We start from the raw sequence: 16,604 nt of genomic DNA on the forward strand, positions 1-16,604 counted from the left end.
ATTTTGACAATTAATTTTCTGATAAAGATTTCTTTTAGATCTATCTAGGCTTGGTAAGTTTAATTTCCATGTTTTTATTTTTAAATTCTAATTTTCTTTTTGTTTTTTTTATTTTTTGCTTTTTTTTATTTTTTTTTGTTTGTTGCAATTTTCATTGAAGTTTAATTAAATTTTAGTTTTAAATTAATTTAGTTAAATTGTTTATTTTTTAAATAAATTAATTTAAAATAATAATAATAATATGGCAAGTGTAGCAATGGCAAGTTCTTTATGGAGTGTGGTAAATCTAATGTGGACCATACCAAACTTTCCATGGTTAAACAAACAAAAAATAACTAAAACGAAATTTTATGGACTAAGATAACCATAGAATCTAAAAACAGAAACAAAGGAAAAATACACCTAGTTACTCTTAAAATATAAACTGAACTCTTTAACCAAAGTTGATCTTTTTTTTTTAATGTTACCAAAATATACAGATAGAAATAATTTCATTAAAATAAAACGAATTGCAATTGTTCAGGGGAACATTCCTTGAAGAAATTCATCAAAGTTATCTTCATCATCAGCTTTACCATCACCCGCCGACGTTAATAACAACTTTTTCCCTACAACAGGGGCAAACTAGTCATTTTACAAACACTTAACAGATCAAAAACCAACAGGCACCAAAACAAAAAGAACCACCACTCTTAGAAAAAGATAAAATTTTGGACTTTAACAAAAAAAAAATGCATAAACACAAAAGACCATTTTTTTTTTTCAATTTACTCTTTATTATATAACAATAATAATTCAGTAGTTAAATCGATAAAATAATAAATAGACAAAACTTCAAAAATGGTCCCTGTAGTTTTCGAAAATATCAAATTTAATCCCTAAGTTCAAAAAACCAAAACTTTTAACATTTGGTCCTTCCGGCTAACTCCGTTAGCATTTCACCATTAAGTAAGGGGCATTTTGTCATTTCACTACCCAGATAGATTAAACTTGATACTTTCGAAAACCACAGGGACCATTTTTGAAGTTTTGTCTAATAAATAATGAAGTAACTTAATAACTAACCATGGGCCCTCTCATAAGCCTTGCTTGTATCATCATCATTTTCATCCCTTTCTCTGAAAATTTCATAGCAAATTAAATGTGAATTAAAGGTATGTAGTAAAAATAAAATTAGGTAATAAAATTGTTAGAAAAAGAAATTGAAAAAGGTAATACGACAAAATTCAAGAGGTGTAAAATATTAAATACCTTTTCTTTTTGTGCTCTTCTTTTTCTCTTCTTTTCGATTCTTCCTTCTCCTTTTCCTTCATTTTTTTATAAACAAGTTTCTTTGCACATCTACATTACAAATAAGAACAACACTCAAAACGACGTAGTTTTATTCAATAGCCAATTGTGATTTTTATTTAGTATTCAAACCTCTCACAAGTTACTAATTTCACGAGCGCTTGTTTATTTTCTCCAGCTTCAAAATAAGCAAAATTCACCTGAAAAAATAAAATGAAAAATAACTTATTATTTGCCAAACAAAATGTCATAAAATAAAAATAACTTATATGAAAGACTTACCTCATAACTTGTTAAACCTTCTTCTTCATTGCAATGTTTATTACCACATACAAACTGCCCTAACAATTAAGACCCAAAAAAGTAACAAAAATTATAGAGTAAATTACACGAATGGTCCCTATGGTTTGGGGTAATTTGCGTTTTTGGTCCCTAACTTATTTTTTTAACTCGGAATGTCCCTATGGTTTGCTTTTGTTACACGTTTGATCCCTACTGTTTATTTTTGTTATGCGTTTGGTCCCTGTCTTATCTAAAAAGACTATTATTTAAAGAGGAAAAAATGATGGGGTGGGTGAGGTAAGGTGAGGGGTGGGATTAGGGGTGTGTTTATTTAAATAAATTAAAAAAATCAATGCCATAATAGTCTTTTTAGGTAAGATAGGGACCAAACGCATAACAAAAACAAACAGTAGGGACCTTACGAGTTAAAAAAGTAAGTTAAGGACCAAACGTGCAAATTACCATAAACCATAGGGACCATTCGTGTAATTTACTCAAAATTATATAAAAAGTAAGTAAATAGTGAAGGTATGAAAAGTACCTTTGCCAGATGTAACTTCTTTTTCAGTCCTCCATCTTAGTCCAATCTAAGAATATGAAAATAAAACATTTAGGAAAGTCCATTTTTGGTCCTTGAGTATGTCTATTTTTTTCAATTTTGGTCCCGAAATTTCTCTTGCTATTTCGGTCCTTGTTAGAGGTTTTTGTAATGTGTTTGGTCCTGTTCCAACTATGATTGATCATTAATTATGTATTATAATTATAAAGTTTGTGTAACTTTTTTCCATCTAAATAAAAATCGTTAATGATTTTATATTTTAGACCAAAAAATTAACTATTATACTCCGGGACGAAAAATAGTCATTTTACTTTGAACAAAGCCTAAAAATGTTACAAAAACCTCAAATAGGAACAAAATTGTAAGAAAAAACTTATAGTCATTTTGTGGTGATTTTAAATGAATTTTTTTCCACATGCCATTTTATGGGTTTTCCTATTTTATTAAATTCCACATAATACTTTTAATGTAATAATAAATGGATATAAATTTCATTAATGGACTTACCTTCTAATTTCAAATTTCTCAAATTAAAGTTCATTAGTTTCTTTTGTTTATTTATTTAAATTATTAGTTTAAATTTAAAAAGATAAAAAAAAACATTTCGATTTTAATAATTCATTAATTTTTTCTTATCCTCCCTAATAAATAAAGAACTTTTTTGCCACATGTCTTCTTCTCCTTCATTTGGACACATGGCAACTTCTACAATTTTTAAATTTTCTATTTTCCACTTGTTATTTTATTGTAATTTTCATTTTATTAAATTAAAATTCCATATTTAATATGTAAGGTAATATATATGTAATGTAAGGTATTTATTAGAAAGGGTTTATATATGTAATGTATTCAATACATTAAAACCTCATTAATTATAATAATTCAAAAAATTTCTCATTTTTCTTATAAATTCAAACATTTTTCAAATTGTTAAAATTTCATATTTAATTTTTTTTAAATGAACCCACGTAATACATGGGTGTCACACCTAGTTTTCTATTAAATCCAAAGTTCTCAAATATTTAAACCTTCATATTAAACTTTTTTTTTTAAATTAACTCATATAATATACGAGTCTCACAGCTAGTACTATATAAATTGCATACCTTGCCTGACTTATAATGTGACATGTCAGCAATGCAATATCTTTAAGAGCATCAAGGGAAGTGCCAAATGACAGGTCAGCAATAAAAAAATGCAAGCAGTTGACACGTGTCACTAAAAGAGTTGAAATTTAAATAGTAAACAAGTTGAAATAAAAAGGATACTCTTTGAAAAGCTTATCATAGTAACGTTTCACCAGCCTTTGTTCCCATGAAAAGTCCATATCATCTTCTTCAGAGCGTATAAACCTTTTAAAAAAAAAAAGCAAATATGTGTCATATAATATCAAGAAAATACATCACGAATTAAGTATTTGAAGAGTTTTTTTGTTCATTATTTGTTATCTATTATAAAAGTGGTCATATTTCAAATAATGAGGTTCAAGATATATAATTACCTTTTACTACATTAAATTGAATAATTTTATTCATTGACCCTAAGAAACTAATATAAAACTTTACAATTACTTGATACTCTTTTTTATTACATTTTAGTAACAAAATAAATATATAGTACAAATTCCGAGAACCTAATAAATATAAAAATAAAGGAAAAAATAAATCCATAGATCTCATTAAAAATCATTATCTGTTATGTAAACTAGTTGTGAGACCCATGTATTACATGGGTTAATTTAAAGAAAAAATTAAATATAAAAATCTGAAATATTTGAAAATTTTGAATTTATAAGAAAATAAGAAAAATAATGAATTATTATAATGGAAATGTTTTTTATCTTTTAAATTTAAATAAATAATTTAAATAAATAAAATCTACAATAATAAATGAAGGTTTTTTTGTCACATGTCCTCTTCTCATTCATTTGGACACATTGCATTTTCTAAAATTTTTAAAATTTCTATTTTCCACTTGTCATTTTATAGTATTTTTTATTTTATTAAACTAAAATTCCATATTTAATATGTAAGGTAATATATATGTAAAGTATTTATTAGAAAGAGTTTTTATATGTAATGTATTCAATACATTAAAGTCTCATTAATTTTAATAATTCAATTTTTTTTTAATTTTTCTTATAAATTCAAACTTTTCAAATTGTTAAAATTTTATATTTGTTTTTTTTAATTAAACCCATGTAATACATGGGTGTCACACCTATTCTCTAATAAATGAAGGTTTTTTTTGCCACTTGTCACATTCTCATTCAATTTGACAAATGTCATTTTATGGTTATTTTGAATTAATTTTTTTTTCCACATGTAATTTTATGAGTGTTTCTATTTTGTTAAATTTCACAGAATATTTTAATGTAATAATTGCAATAAATATATATTAATTTCATTAATGAACTTAGCTAATGAGCTTTAGTTTTGGAAATTTTAAAATTATAAGGTAAGTTCATTAATGAAATTAATATATATTTATTGCAATTATTACATTAAAATATTCTGTGGAATTTAACAAAATAGAAACACTCATAAAATTACATGTGGAAAAAAAATTAATTCAAAATAACCATAAAATGACATTTGTCAAATTGAATGAGAATGTGACAAGTAGCAAAAAAAACCTTCATCTATTAGAGAACTAGGTGTGACACCCATGTATTACATGGGTTTAATTAAAAAAAACAAATATAAAATTTTAACAATTTGAAAAGTTTGAATTTATAAGAAAAATTAAAAAAAAATTGAATTATTAAAATTAATGAGACTTTAATGTATTGAATACATTACATATATAAACTCTTTCTAATAAATACTTTACATATATATTACCTTACATATTAAATATGGAATTTTAATTTAATAAAATAAAAAATACTATAAAATGACAAGTGGAAAATAGAAATTTTAAAAATTCTAGAAAATGTCATGTGTCCAAATGAATGAGAAGAGGACATGTGGCAAAAAAACCTTCATTTATTATAGTAGAAAAGTTTAATTTAATATTATTTTAAATAATTTGTACTCTACAATATCTAAAATATCCATTTTAATTATTTATAACTTTTCTATTACATATTTCTTCAAATATTGTAATCACCCAAACAACAATCCATATTTCTTTCCATAGGTATTCAAAAACTAACATATTTATGTTTACATAGGTATATTCTTTCCCAAAAAAAATTAAAAATTGAGTTTTATGTGGGCGAATTTTGATATATAAACTTATTAAACCTGTTTATATAAGTTCTAGAAATATGCTTAGAACCTTCTGTTTCAAAAATAAAAGAATTGTTATAAAATATGGATTAACAGCATTCCTTTTAAGCTCAAACAAAGTTTTTAGTTTTTACACACATCTTGTTAACTATGAAGGAAATCCCATTTGTACTTTTGGACTTTGGAGAAACTTTTTATAAGCTAAATAAACATGCTTTCAAGCTTCAATAAAAAAAATAGCTGGAAAACAAAAATCTGGCCAAAGATGCAATTTTCCTAAATTTCCTAACAATGAAGTAACTTCAACTTGTTTAAAGCTTTTCCTGAACATATTTAGCAAAACTCACTCTAAAAAAATTGTTTAAAATCCTTTAATTCTAAAAAAGAAAACTTACCTATAACCTTCTCTAAGAGTGTCTTGATCAGTTTTAACTGGTAATTTTTCTTGCTTCTGCCCCTCTCCTCCATAATAGCTAACTGAAAAATAACCAAAGATCATCAACATGTTTTTACAAAACTAAAAACCACATAGAGACATTTAAGCCAAAGTATAACATTAAATCCTGAAATCCTACTGATTACATAGCTCTTTAGTGTTTAGGTGATTAACATTCAGATTGGCATTATATGAATGAAAATTCACCAAACTATTGATAGCTTTATTGATGTCAAAATCAAAATGTATGAATGATAGTAGCCCCCTACCTTTACTTAATCGGAGGGAAATGTTCATCATCCATTTATTTTAGGACACCAGAATTTCGCAAATAAAGGGCTCACCATTTGCGTACTTCCTAGGTGTCCAAATCAATCTTTAAGCCAAAATGAGAAGAAAAGCTATGACTTAGGGTATATAAATGCAATCAATAATCAAACATCGAGGTCTGATGGATTATTACTCTACGTTGTACAAATTGACGCCTGATGTATGGTTTTATTCATACCCTCCCATGTCACATGATATGGCCCTTTCTTAGACTGATTTATTAAGTTATTGATTGATGGGTATATTGAAGCATACAGCGCTCAGACAACTTAAACTCAGGTCACCTAAGTTTCAGACTTATATACGGAAGAGAACAATGGAGGAATTCAGAAACTAACCATAATCTTTCAGGAACTTTTTGTGCCGATCGTAAGCATTGAGCCCTAATATGTGAGCTTGATATTGCCTGCAAATGCGATTCCATTAGAGTTAAATTATGTAAAAAGAGTTTGAAACGAAGACACGTAATCAATTTCATGGCAGGAGGTGAGAAGCGCACTGTTTCTTTTCTTCCTTGTCGAATATATCAGACCTAATTGAGCCAAACGAAGCCATTTTCAGGTTCTCGCAGCGAACCCTAGCTTTTAATAAGTCATCGAATTACAAAGATGGTCCATGTAATATTCCCAATCTTGCTATTAGCGCTGTTTTTTCCGAATATAGTTTTTTTTTTTTTTTTTCCTCCGTATGAAAATATAAACAAAAACTTACATCAAATCTCACCACAAACAAACATAATAAAAAAAACATATCAACTCTACACGAGACAATCATTAAAATCAAGTTAAAATGACGAAAAACCTACCAAATCAAAACAAAAAAACATCATTATTAACATAAAACGACAGTTAACTAATTAATAGAAACATGCATTATCAATAAAATTGAAAATAACTCGCATTCTAACCTTTCATTTCGATCAACGAAGATGGGATTTCGTTTATATTTTCTCCTGAAGACATTTACTGATATCTCAATAACAGATGATAAACGAAAACTACGGCAAAATGCGATAAAGAAAGCAAAAGAGGGTTTCCTGAGAGTTCGAAGTGAGACTTTGATCGAGAAAGAAAAGAAAACAATAGGCGGTTATAGTATCGTAGTCTGCAAAATTCATATCAATCTTTGTAAAATTACAATAATAGTCCCACAATCGTAAATCAACGGCGTTAGTTTAATAAGTTACCAATATAATTACAAATATGTCACCGCATAGTTTCAGAAACAAACATAAGCACATCAAACGGTTATACACATATCTCACAATCTCTAATTTTTTTTATCTCAAGGGAACCAACATCTATATATATATATATATATATATATATATATATATATATATATATATATATATATATATATATATATATATATAGAGAGAGAGAGAGAGAGAGAGTGTGTGTGTGTATGTGTGTGTGTGTGTTAAGGTCAAATGTTTCTAGCAACTATTGTGTACATGTATGCACCAATGAGAATTAAGGAAATAATAAATCATTTAAGGGTATTATAGTGATATTTACATATTTAATTATGATAAGTCATTAACTTCCTAACACCTAGTATTCCCCCCTCTTTTTCTTCAAACGTTCGGCCTTATAAATAAAAATGCTTGGCCTAGCCTCTCTTATATCATCAGAGGATCCATCTTCTTTAGCACATGTCGCCTCAATGACTCCTTCAAAGTTAATCATGCTTCTCCGATCATAGCACACCCCTTGATGTCAACCATCCCTATGCCACCAAGATTTATTCAGGTTATTTTTACTCTTTTGTTGTTCCTATTTTCGCAATCTTTAATCACGATTAATTGTTCAATTGAAGATTCATATTTATTCAATTTCTCAGGTTTTGATAAAATAATCAATTGATGTTTTGCTTTTTGTGTTCTGTTCGAACACAATTGCAAGTTTTTATTGGATTTCTTATTTTGTGTATAGGTTGGAATTACTATTCATAGTCATGTGCTTATATTTTTCTTTCTTATTGCTTTCCCAATTCCCACCATCTCAAATCACATAGGAGCTTTAACAAGTTATTCGTATCATTGTAACGAAGTTGGACCATTGGATTTTTTATTGTTACATCAGTTAATATTTTTGATGTAAACTTTGTGCTGAGACATATTAATATATCCAAAATTACATGTTGAAAATTTGTTCGAAAAATACTCGACATGAATATCAAATTGATTTGATCAAAGTCAGATTCCAAAGTTCGATTTTCATTGATTTTGATTAGGTATCTTCGCAACTCCAATTTGTTGTTGCACACATTGAGTTCTTTATTTTTTTTTTATATAGATTACCAACAAACCAAGAAATTGGATTGTTAAGACTCTCATTAATTTTTTTTGAAGAAACTGAAGAAGCACACCACGTGTTTGATAAAATGCATAGTTGAAATCTAAGTATTTATAACTGGAAAACAAAAGATTGTTTATGTGATGTAGTAACTTGTGCTTAACTGTAGAAATTATTTACCTCAATCCTGAAAATAGATTTTACATCCAATTGCTTTTTGATTTTGATGTTGGAACACAATCATCAGTTTTTTAACCAACATATAAGTATATATGTTTATGCATTCTATGTATCCTGCTATTTTAATTTCATAGTCCTTTTTTCTATTTAGATTGTTAGGTTTTTTAATGCATCTTAATGTCAATCATTCTGCTAGAATGAAATATCGAATTCTAATTTGTGATAATAGAATCTTGAATTCCTTATCAACTTAAGCAGTGAATTACCGTAACCAATACTGTCATAATAAAATTGGTTTATATTCTTCTTATTGATCTCGATTCTTATAGAATGGCATCCTAAATAATAAAACATTACATTCTTTCATAATAATATACATTGCAAGTTTAAGGATGATTGTTAATGTTGGTTTGTAGAAATTATAGTTATACTCTATTTGAATGTATATCACATTCTATTATAATTTATTATTTTATTCTATTTAATGCACTAGAATTTTTAATATTTGAAAGGTGATTATGTTTTTCTTGTGAATTTGGTTGTCATTAATATGGAAAATGAAGAAAACATGGAGAATGTATTCTGTCAGAATTTATAAATTGTTTATTAACAATAATATTCTTTCGGAATAAAGTAGTGTTTTTATTAGATTTTGATGTTTTTTTTTTATTTTTTAACCATTTTTAGTTTTAATATTTAAGAATAAATGTAATCCTTAAACGATTATTAGTCATAATTTTTTTAGAATGATTGTAATAATTGTTTATAGTCTTTTTGTTTACGGATGAATGTAAATAGTGATTCTTAAAAAATAAAATTTGTATTATTTAGAAAATGTTATTCTTGATAATATGTTGTATAAATTTTTAAGTATGTTTAATATAAAACATATCTTGAATGAAACAATATTCTGCAAGAATAAAACTGCAAACAAATTTTGCTAGTTTATTGTTGACTTTTTGTCATTCTGACAGAATAAATCGGTTATTATTAAAATTTAATTAGAACTAATTTAAAAAATTCATATTTTTTTAAAAATAAGGGAATTAATGATCCCTTAAAATCCGAAAATTTCCTTTTCTAAAATAGGTTAATCGACCAAAATATTTTTTTGCTGAAATTTGTGTGATTATATGATACATGTTACCCTATTGTAATATCATAGACCTTCATATCATGATTGTTGATTATATTCATCTGATGGTCCAGATATGTGCATTCTAGCACACAATAGTTAGTAAAAACAAAATAACCTAAGCATATATATATATATATATATATATATATATATATATATATATATATATATATATATATATATATTATCCCTAGGAGGTCTTCCTCCACTAGCAGGTTTATTTAGAAAACTTTATTTATTCTGGTGTGAATGGCATGAGGCTTATATTTCTTGGTTTTAATAGGACTCCTCACAAGCATTGTTTCTTTAAGAATATGATATATAATATTCGTGAATCATTTTTAAAGAATGAAATCTATTGCATGTATGTAATTAGTTTTATGGACTTACGTTTTATTTAAATGATGTTTAATTATCCATGTTTACTTTTATAAAATAATATAAATAAGTTTGCAATAAAAAGCTCATTAAATTATGCAATTAATTAGTAATCTTTTATTTTTAAATATAAGTTAAAAGACTAAAATACACTTACAATTAAATGAGCATAATTATATAGTGTATGTTATCCTATGTTAATCATATGTACCATCAAATCACACTTATTCCTTTTTTTAAATCAAATGGACAAGAAATACTTATACATTCGCACAATAATTGTAATTCATATTTAATCTTACTATATATATATATATATATATATATATATATATATATATATATATATATAAACACACACATTATATGTCTGCCCATGCAAAGCAACATCAATAAATAGTTTTTTGGCGAATTGTTTCTTACCGAAGAAATAATTATCATATTTTATTATTAATTATTATGTAAGTAAAAAATTACACATTTAAATAAAATATTTATGTTTATACATTCTATTTATATTGTATGTTTATACTATTTATGTAATTAATTAATATTGGTGTTTAGTTTAAGAAATGTAAATAAAATTATATACATGAATTTAATATTTTAAATTTTTTATTTTGCTCAAAATTGAATTTTTTAATTACTTTGCATATTTCAAGTCATCAAACTTTTAACAACTATTAATGAATTATTTGTACATAATTGATTTATACAAACAGATTTGTAACTTATACATCTAAAATTCAAGATATAACTAACATGTTATATATATATATATATATATATATATATATATATATATATATATATATATATATATTAACATTTTGAGAAATTTGAATTTATAAGAAAAGTTAGAAAAGTATTGAATTATTAAAATTAAAGTTTTTTTCTTTTTTAAATTTAAACTAATAATTTAGATAAATAAACCTACGAAACTAATGAGCCTTAATTTATAAATTTTGAAATTAAAAGAAATATCAATTAATGATATTGATATATATTTATTATTACATTTATTGCAATTATTACATTTAAATATTATGTGTAATTTAATAAAAAAAGAAAAAATCACAAAATGTCAAGTGCAAAAAATAAAAATATAAATAACCACAAAATGATATGTTGTCAAATCAATCAGAGTATGAAACGTGGAAAAAGATTTTCATTTATTATAGTAGATAAAAGATTTTCATTTATTAGAGTAGATAAAAGGTTTTCATTTATTAGTAAGGGTATTTTAGGAAAACATCGTTCGAGTGATGGCTGATTGTACACACTGATCGTTTCCTCTTTCTCTTAAAATTCTCTTACTCATTTATAGAAAAATCATCCCTTTTGAAAACTTTTCTCAATCCTTAGTTTGAGTCCAGACATACCCGAAGGTGTATCTGAATCCCTCAAACCAAGGCTCTGATACCAACTTGTAACGACGTAAATTTTCAAAAAAAAAGTTTAAATTTTAAAACTCATAACCACATATAAATAATTCTCAAAATCACCAATGTCGATGTCATAACAGTTTTCAAAAGTAATTATTCAAATCCAGGATCCTCGTTCATGACTCTTTTCTCTTGTGTGTGTACAATCGAGTCGTTGCCTTCCCGCGATCCTGATAAGAACCTGAAACACATAACACATAACACGGTAAACATGAAGCTTAGTAAGTTCCCCAAAATACCACATACAACAAATTCGCCAATCGAGGCTATACTCTGTAGGACCCTCCGGCCCGTGTGTCTTAATAGGACCCTCCAGTCCTAAAGCTCGTTGGACACTCTGGTCCGGTCTAGCTCGTTGGACCCTCCGGTCTACTCTGATTGAGGACCCTCTGGCCTCATAAATCTTTGGACCCTCTGGTCCGGTCTGTAAAGCTCTGCATAGCATAAATCACAAAGAAACAGTGCACAACATAACACATAAGGCAGAATAACATAATACTTAATGTAAGCACATAAGACCTTCCGATCATACATAACTACCACTCACGGCAAAGTATAGTGAGAAGACTCACCTCGCATGATGAACAACCTCTAGTAATGTTGTTGTTATACACTGGCCTCTAACTCTATGCCAAAGCCCACAATTATCCCAATTAGGAACTAAGTCCAACTCTTACTCTTTAGGTCTAGAGGTAGCCCACTGACCAGCCCATTAATGATCTAAAACCCATTTGTAACAACCCGAAATTTCATTTCATTTCTTGTACCCCTTTTCGCAACTCGTTCCGATCATTCAATCGTCGTTTCCGATTTCGTTTCCGATTTTCCATCAATTAATTAAGTCATTAATGTGGATTTTTTTTATGAATTAATGAGTGTCCTAATACCCTTAGAACTCATTCTAACACCTCGTATTAGTGATCGGAACATTTCTAGAATCAACCATATCGGGTAACGGCAACTTAATCGGGTGTGACCAAAAGCCCCGTTTAACGTCGGTATCGGGTAGAATTCCACCGTGTCCCGAACTTAGGACCTATTTAAACATGTTCAAGCTATCATTTGAAGCTTTTTCTTTCTCTTACTACTCTCTCTCTCTCTCTAACCTCTCTCCTAAATCTAAGTTTAAGGGTCCAAAACTCAATTTTAAGGCCTCAAATCCTTAAGGTAACTTCCTAACCTCATTGTATAGCTTATTTGACTTCCAAATTCGAGATTTAATCATGGGATTGGACATGACATATGAGTTTACGGCCCAGGAAGATGCCTAGGCCGTAAACACTAAGTTTGAAGGGTTTTGAGCCCTTAAACCCCTCCTAGACAATTTTGGGACCTAGATATGGCTAAATGACTTCGAGGAATGGACTTAAAACATTTTAGACATGGATTTTGAGAGGTTTGAAGGAGTTTACGGCCAAGGCACATGCTTGGGCCGTAAACTCATATAAAAGGGGTTTTTATGACCTTAAACCCTTCCAAATCACTTATAAGACTTAGATATGAATTTTAGGATATTGGTTTTAGCATTTGGACACCTTAAACATAATTTTTGAGGGATTTATATGAGTTTACATCCAAGGCTTGTGCTTGGACAGTAAACTCCTTAAAAATGAGTGTAAACTCAATTTCAAGGTGTTAGAAAGCCATCCAACACCGCCAAAAGCCTTGGAATAAATCATAGGACCAACCAAAAATAGTTTAAGGACCTTAAACACACCAAAACCCTACATTTGAGAGTTTACGGCCATAGAACATGCCCCATGGCCGTAAAATCCTAAATATATGTCCAATGATGCCCTAAATTCATAACAAGGCTTGGAAAAATTACTAGAATCACATGTGATTATCCTAAGTGCCCTAAATCAATTATTCAAGACCATGGGAGAGTTTACGGCCGTAAACTCCAAGTTTACAGCCGTGAACTCCCTTAAACATGGTATAAATGCCATAAATTTAATTCAAGGCATTTTAGAAGTCCATTCCAACAATTCCCAAGTCCAAACAAGCCATTAAACACTCAAAATCACACCAACATGAGTTTACGACTGTGAACTCATGTATGGGTGTGTTTTGTGGCTTTAAACTCCCTTAAATGTTTACTCTTGGGGAGTAAACTCAAATCCCAAGTCCCTAGTGCCATTACACGTCCTTAAACGCCACCCGGGTCTCTCCAAATACTCGTAATGGGATGTTTCCGCGACTACAAGTATTTGTCCCTAACAAATAATTAATCTAAGTCCTAATTAGATACAAATGTGTATCTCTACATTATACTTAGGAACCTCGTACATTTGCAAGCCTCGGACTAACGTTTAGCATCCGAAATCGTCACGTTTCTTGTCCGGTGAGTTCATACCCCTACTCTTTTTCAATTGTTTTCACTGTTTTCAGGGGGGGGGGGGGGAATACAAGCAATAGTACAAGGAAATCTTGTACTCCAATTTATCATTTTCTATTCAATTGATTTTATTCCGTATGTTCTAATATCGATAATTGTGTTTATCAAATAGTTTGAATTACGAAGTTAGCTTTCAAATCAATCATAGAATCTTGATAAAATGATGCAATCTAAATTATGTTTTATAATCTACAAATAATTCATACTAATCATCAAATAGAACGGATAACGAAACTATAACCAGGAACAGAACGAATAACGAAACTATAAATAGGAGTAGGAATAGGGAAACGAATACGACTACGAATATGAATACGATTGCGAATACGAATACGAATACGAATAGTAATAGGAGTAGGAATAGGGAAACGAATACGAATACGAATACGACTGCGAATACGAATACGAATACGAATAGTAATAGGAGTAGGAATAGGGAAACGAATACGACTACGAATACGAATCCGAATACGACTGCGGATACGAATACGAATACGAATAGTAATAGGAGTAGGATTAGGGAAACGAATACGACTACGAATACGAATGCGAACACGAATAAGTACAAGAATATGTTTAAGAATAAGAACACGAATATGCAAATATGTATCCAAGTATATTTCGAGATAATACCATTAGGATATTAGAATACCTAGTTAATACAATAGCTACGAATGGAAATAAATCAGTATATTGAAATTCAATAACTAAAATTACTTTTAGGAAAGTACGGGACTTTCCTGGGGAAACGTTACATAACTAAAAAGGAGTAATAAACTAGATAATTATATATCTTTCACAATTAGTAATATACAATCAGGAAAGTATGGGACTTTCCTGGGATCATAGTTAAACATAACCAGAACCGTGTAACCTAACAATCAACCAACCATCTCTTTTAAGAAAATATGGGATTTTCTTGGATAACAACTTTTCGGTAAACTAAAGGAAACTCGTACATTTTCACAAAGCAAACATCTTATGAACTCACCAACTTTATGCTGATTTTCAAACTGCTTGTATTCTCAGGTCAACATTAAACAGGTACCTAGCGATCCTTTTGGAGAAGACGAAGCATAGAAGACTCGTCTCTATTTTGTTCATATATACTATGTATTACGATTGTACAACTTTACTTTTGAACAAATGTAAACTTTGATATGTAATGTAATGGTTGTTTACTTTACTTACTATGTGCATTGGATTTGATACTCAACTTGGAGTCAACCCCGGAAACATTTCCGCCTTTGGTTTTCGGGGTGTGACAGATTGGTATCAGAGCCCTTGTTTATAGTGAATGAAGTATACCAAACCTTACATGGTATAAAATTATAGACACTAAAGGGCCTAAGTGCTCTGAACTAAAAGTATACCTTAAATATAAGTATTTTCAATAGTATACAAGTATACCCGACCGTCGAAATCTGTAACTACAATTAGAACAAAACATAAGTAAATGGGTGTTGTACGTTGTGATTAAACCTGGGCAGTTATGTAGTCGTGTCTAGGATCAATATAGCCTGGCCAACTATATTCATTCGAGACACGGTCAACATGTGCTTAGGAGTGACTGTGATGTACGGCATGCCTAAAACTTACCCAATACTCAGACAATGAACCATCGCTGCAACAAATTATGAAATACTATGGGAGTATTTCTCGAGCCAAATCCGTTATAGAATTCCTCATCCCAGCGTTGCACCTCAATCATCCTTTTTAAGCGATTATTTATCTGTTTTTAATAACTCCTTCCTGCTTTATCGCTTAATAGAATTCTATGTATGTCATAAAGAGATATCCTTTGTATCATATCTCTTGATTCGATTCGCAGGACTTACCATTCCCTCTTTCCTGATCTTATTAGATCAAGATGCCTCCAAGAAAGAGACCCAGCTCAAAAACCAACAACAATCCTCCACCTTCTCTTCAAATCGACCTGAATACCTTTCAGTCAGTTTTAACTACAGCATTTTCAGCAGCCATGTCGCAAACAAACCCCAGTAGTTCAGGAGGTGGACCCCAGCCTCAAAGCCAGGGAGGTAGCCAGGGACACCGAAAGGAGTGTTCCTATAAAGACTTTATGAACGCGAAACCCACATTCTTCGATGGCACTGGAGGTGTCATTGCTCTAACACGGTGGTTAGAGAAGATCGAATCTATCTTCGAGATCTGTGCTTGTTCAGAATCCTACAAGGTGAAGTTTGCCGCCTGTACTCTCACCAATAAAGCTTTGACTTGGTGGAACGGCCGAGTCAAATCTCTAACTCTACCTGCAGCCAATGCTATGGGTTGGGAAGTTATGAAGGAACTTCTGCACACTGAGTATTGCCCTCGGGGTGAAATTCAAAAGCTGGAACATGAACTCTGGAACCTGAAGATGAAAGGTTCCGATATCGCGGCCTACATATCCAGATTTGATGACTTAGCGCTTCTTTGTCCAAGGATGGTTACCCCGGAAAGTAAGAAGATAGAGAGGTTTATCTGGGGATTAACCTAGCCAACCAAAGGGAACGTCTTAGCTCCGAAGTCGGATACATACGACAGCGCCAAATGCCTAGCGCAAATCTTGATCGACCATAGTGAGGACGTAGAGGAAGCAGCTACCACTCTTAAGCCGACAGAAAGAAGTGGTGAG

General features: G+C 29.5%; 1 protein-coding gene across 1 annotated transcript; it reads right to left on the reverse strand.

Moving 5' to 3' along the window:
• Nucleotides 1-388: 388 nt before the first annotated feature.
• LOC145043916 (folate-sensitive fragile site protein) lies at nucleotides 389-6,762 on the reverse strand. Its single transcript, XM_078992693.1, has 11 exons — nucleotides 6,630-6,762; nucleotides 6,469-6,536; nucleotides 5,760-5,841; nucleotides 3,400-3,483; nucleotides 3,238-3,277; nucleotides 2,114-2,159; nucleotides 1,573-1,631; nucleotides 1,423-1,490; nucleotides 1,252-1,341; nucleotides 1,066-1,118; nucleotides 389-608 (listed from the first exon to the last, which is right to left on the reverse strand). Exons 1-11 carry the CDS (start codon nucleotides 6,683-6,685, stop codon nucleotides 520-522), a joined length of 735 nt encoding a protein of 244 aa, XP_078848819.1. The 5' UTR covers nucleotides 6,686-6,762; the 3' UTR covers nucleotides 389-519.
• Between the last annotated feature and the right edge of the window lie 9,842 nt (nucleotides 6,763-16,604).

Source organism: Lactuca saligna, chromosome 1, assembly GCF_052625555.1.
Source record: "Lactuca saligna cultivar CGN05327 chromosome 1, ASM5262555v1, whole genome shotgun sequence".
In the NCBI taxonomy this organism is placed as follows: domain Eukaryota; kingdom Viridiplantae; phylum Streptophyta; class Magnoliopsida; order Asterales; family Asteraceae; genus Lactuca; species Lactuca saligna.

What these genes read in the sequence shown, in the direction of transcription:
- LOC145043916 (XM_078992693.1), bottom strand. Translation starts at nt 6,685, where the DNA reads ATGGCTTCGTTTGGCTCAATTAGGTCTGATATATTCGACAAGGAAGAA. An exon ending in AGAAGTTACATCTGGCAAAG is followed by an intron (nt 1,632 to 2,113) that starts GTACTTTTCATA and finishes CTTAATTGTTAG; the next exon opens with GGCAGTTTGTATGTGGTAAT. An exon ending in GGCTTATGAGAGGGCCCATG is followed by an intron (nt 609 to 1,065) that starts GTTAGTTATTAA and finishes CCCCTGTTGTAG; the next exon opens with GGAAAAAGTTGTTATTAACG.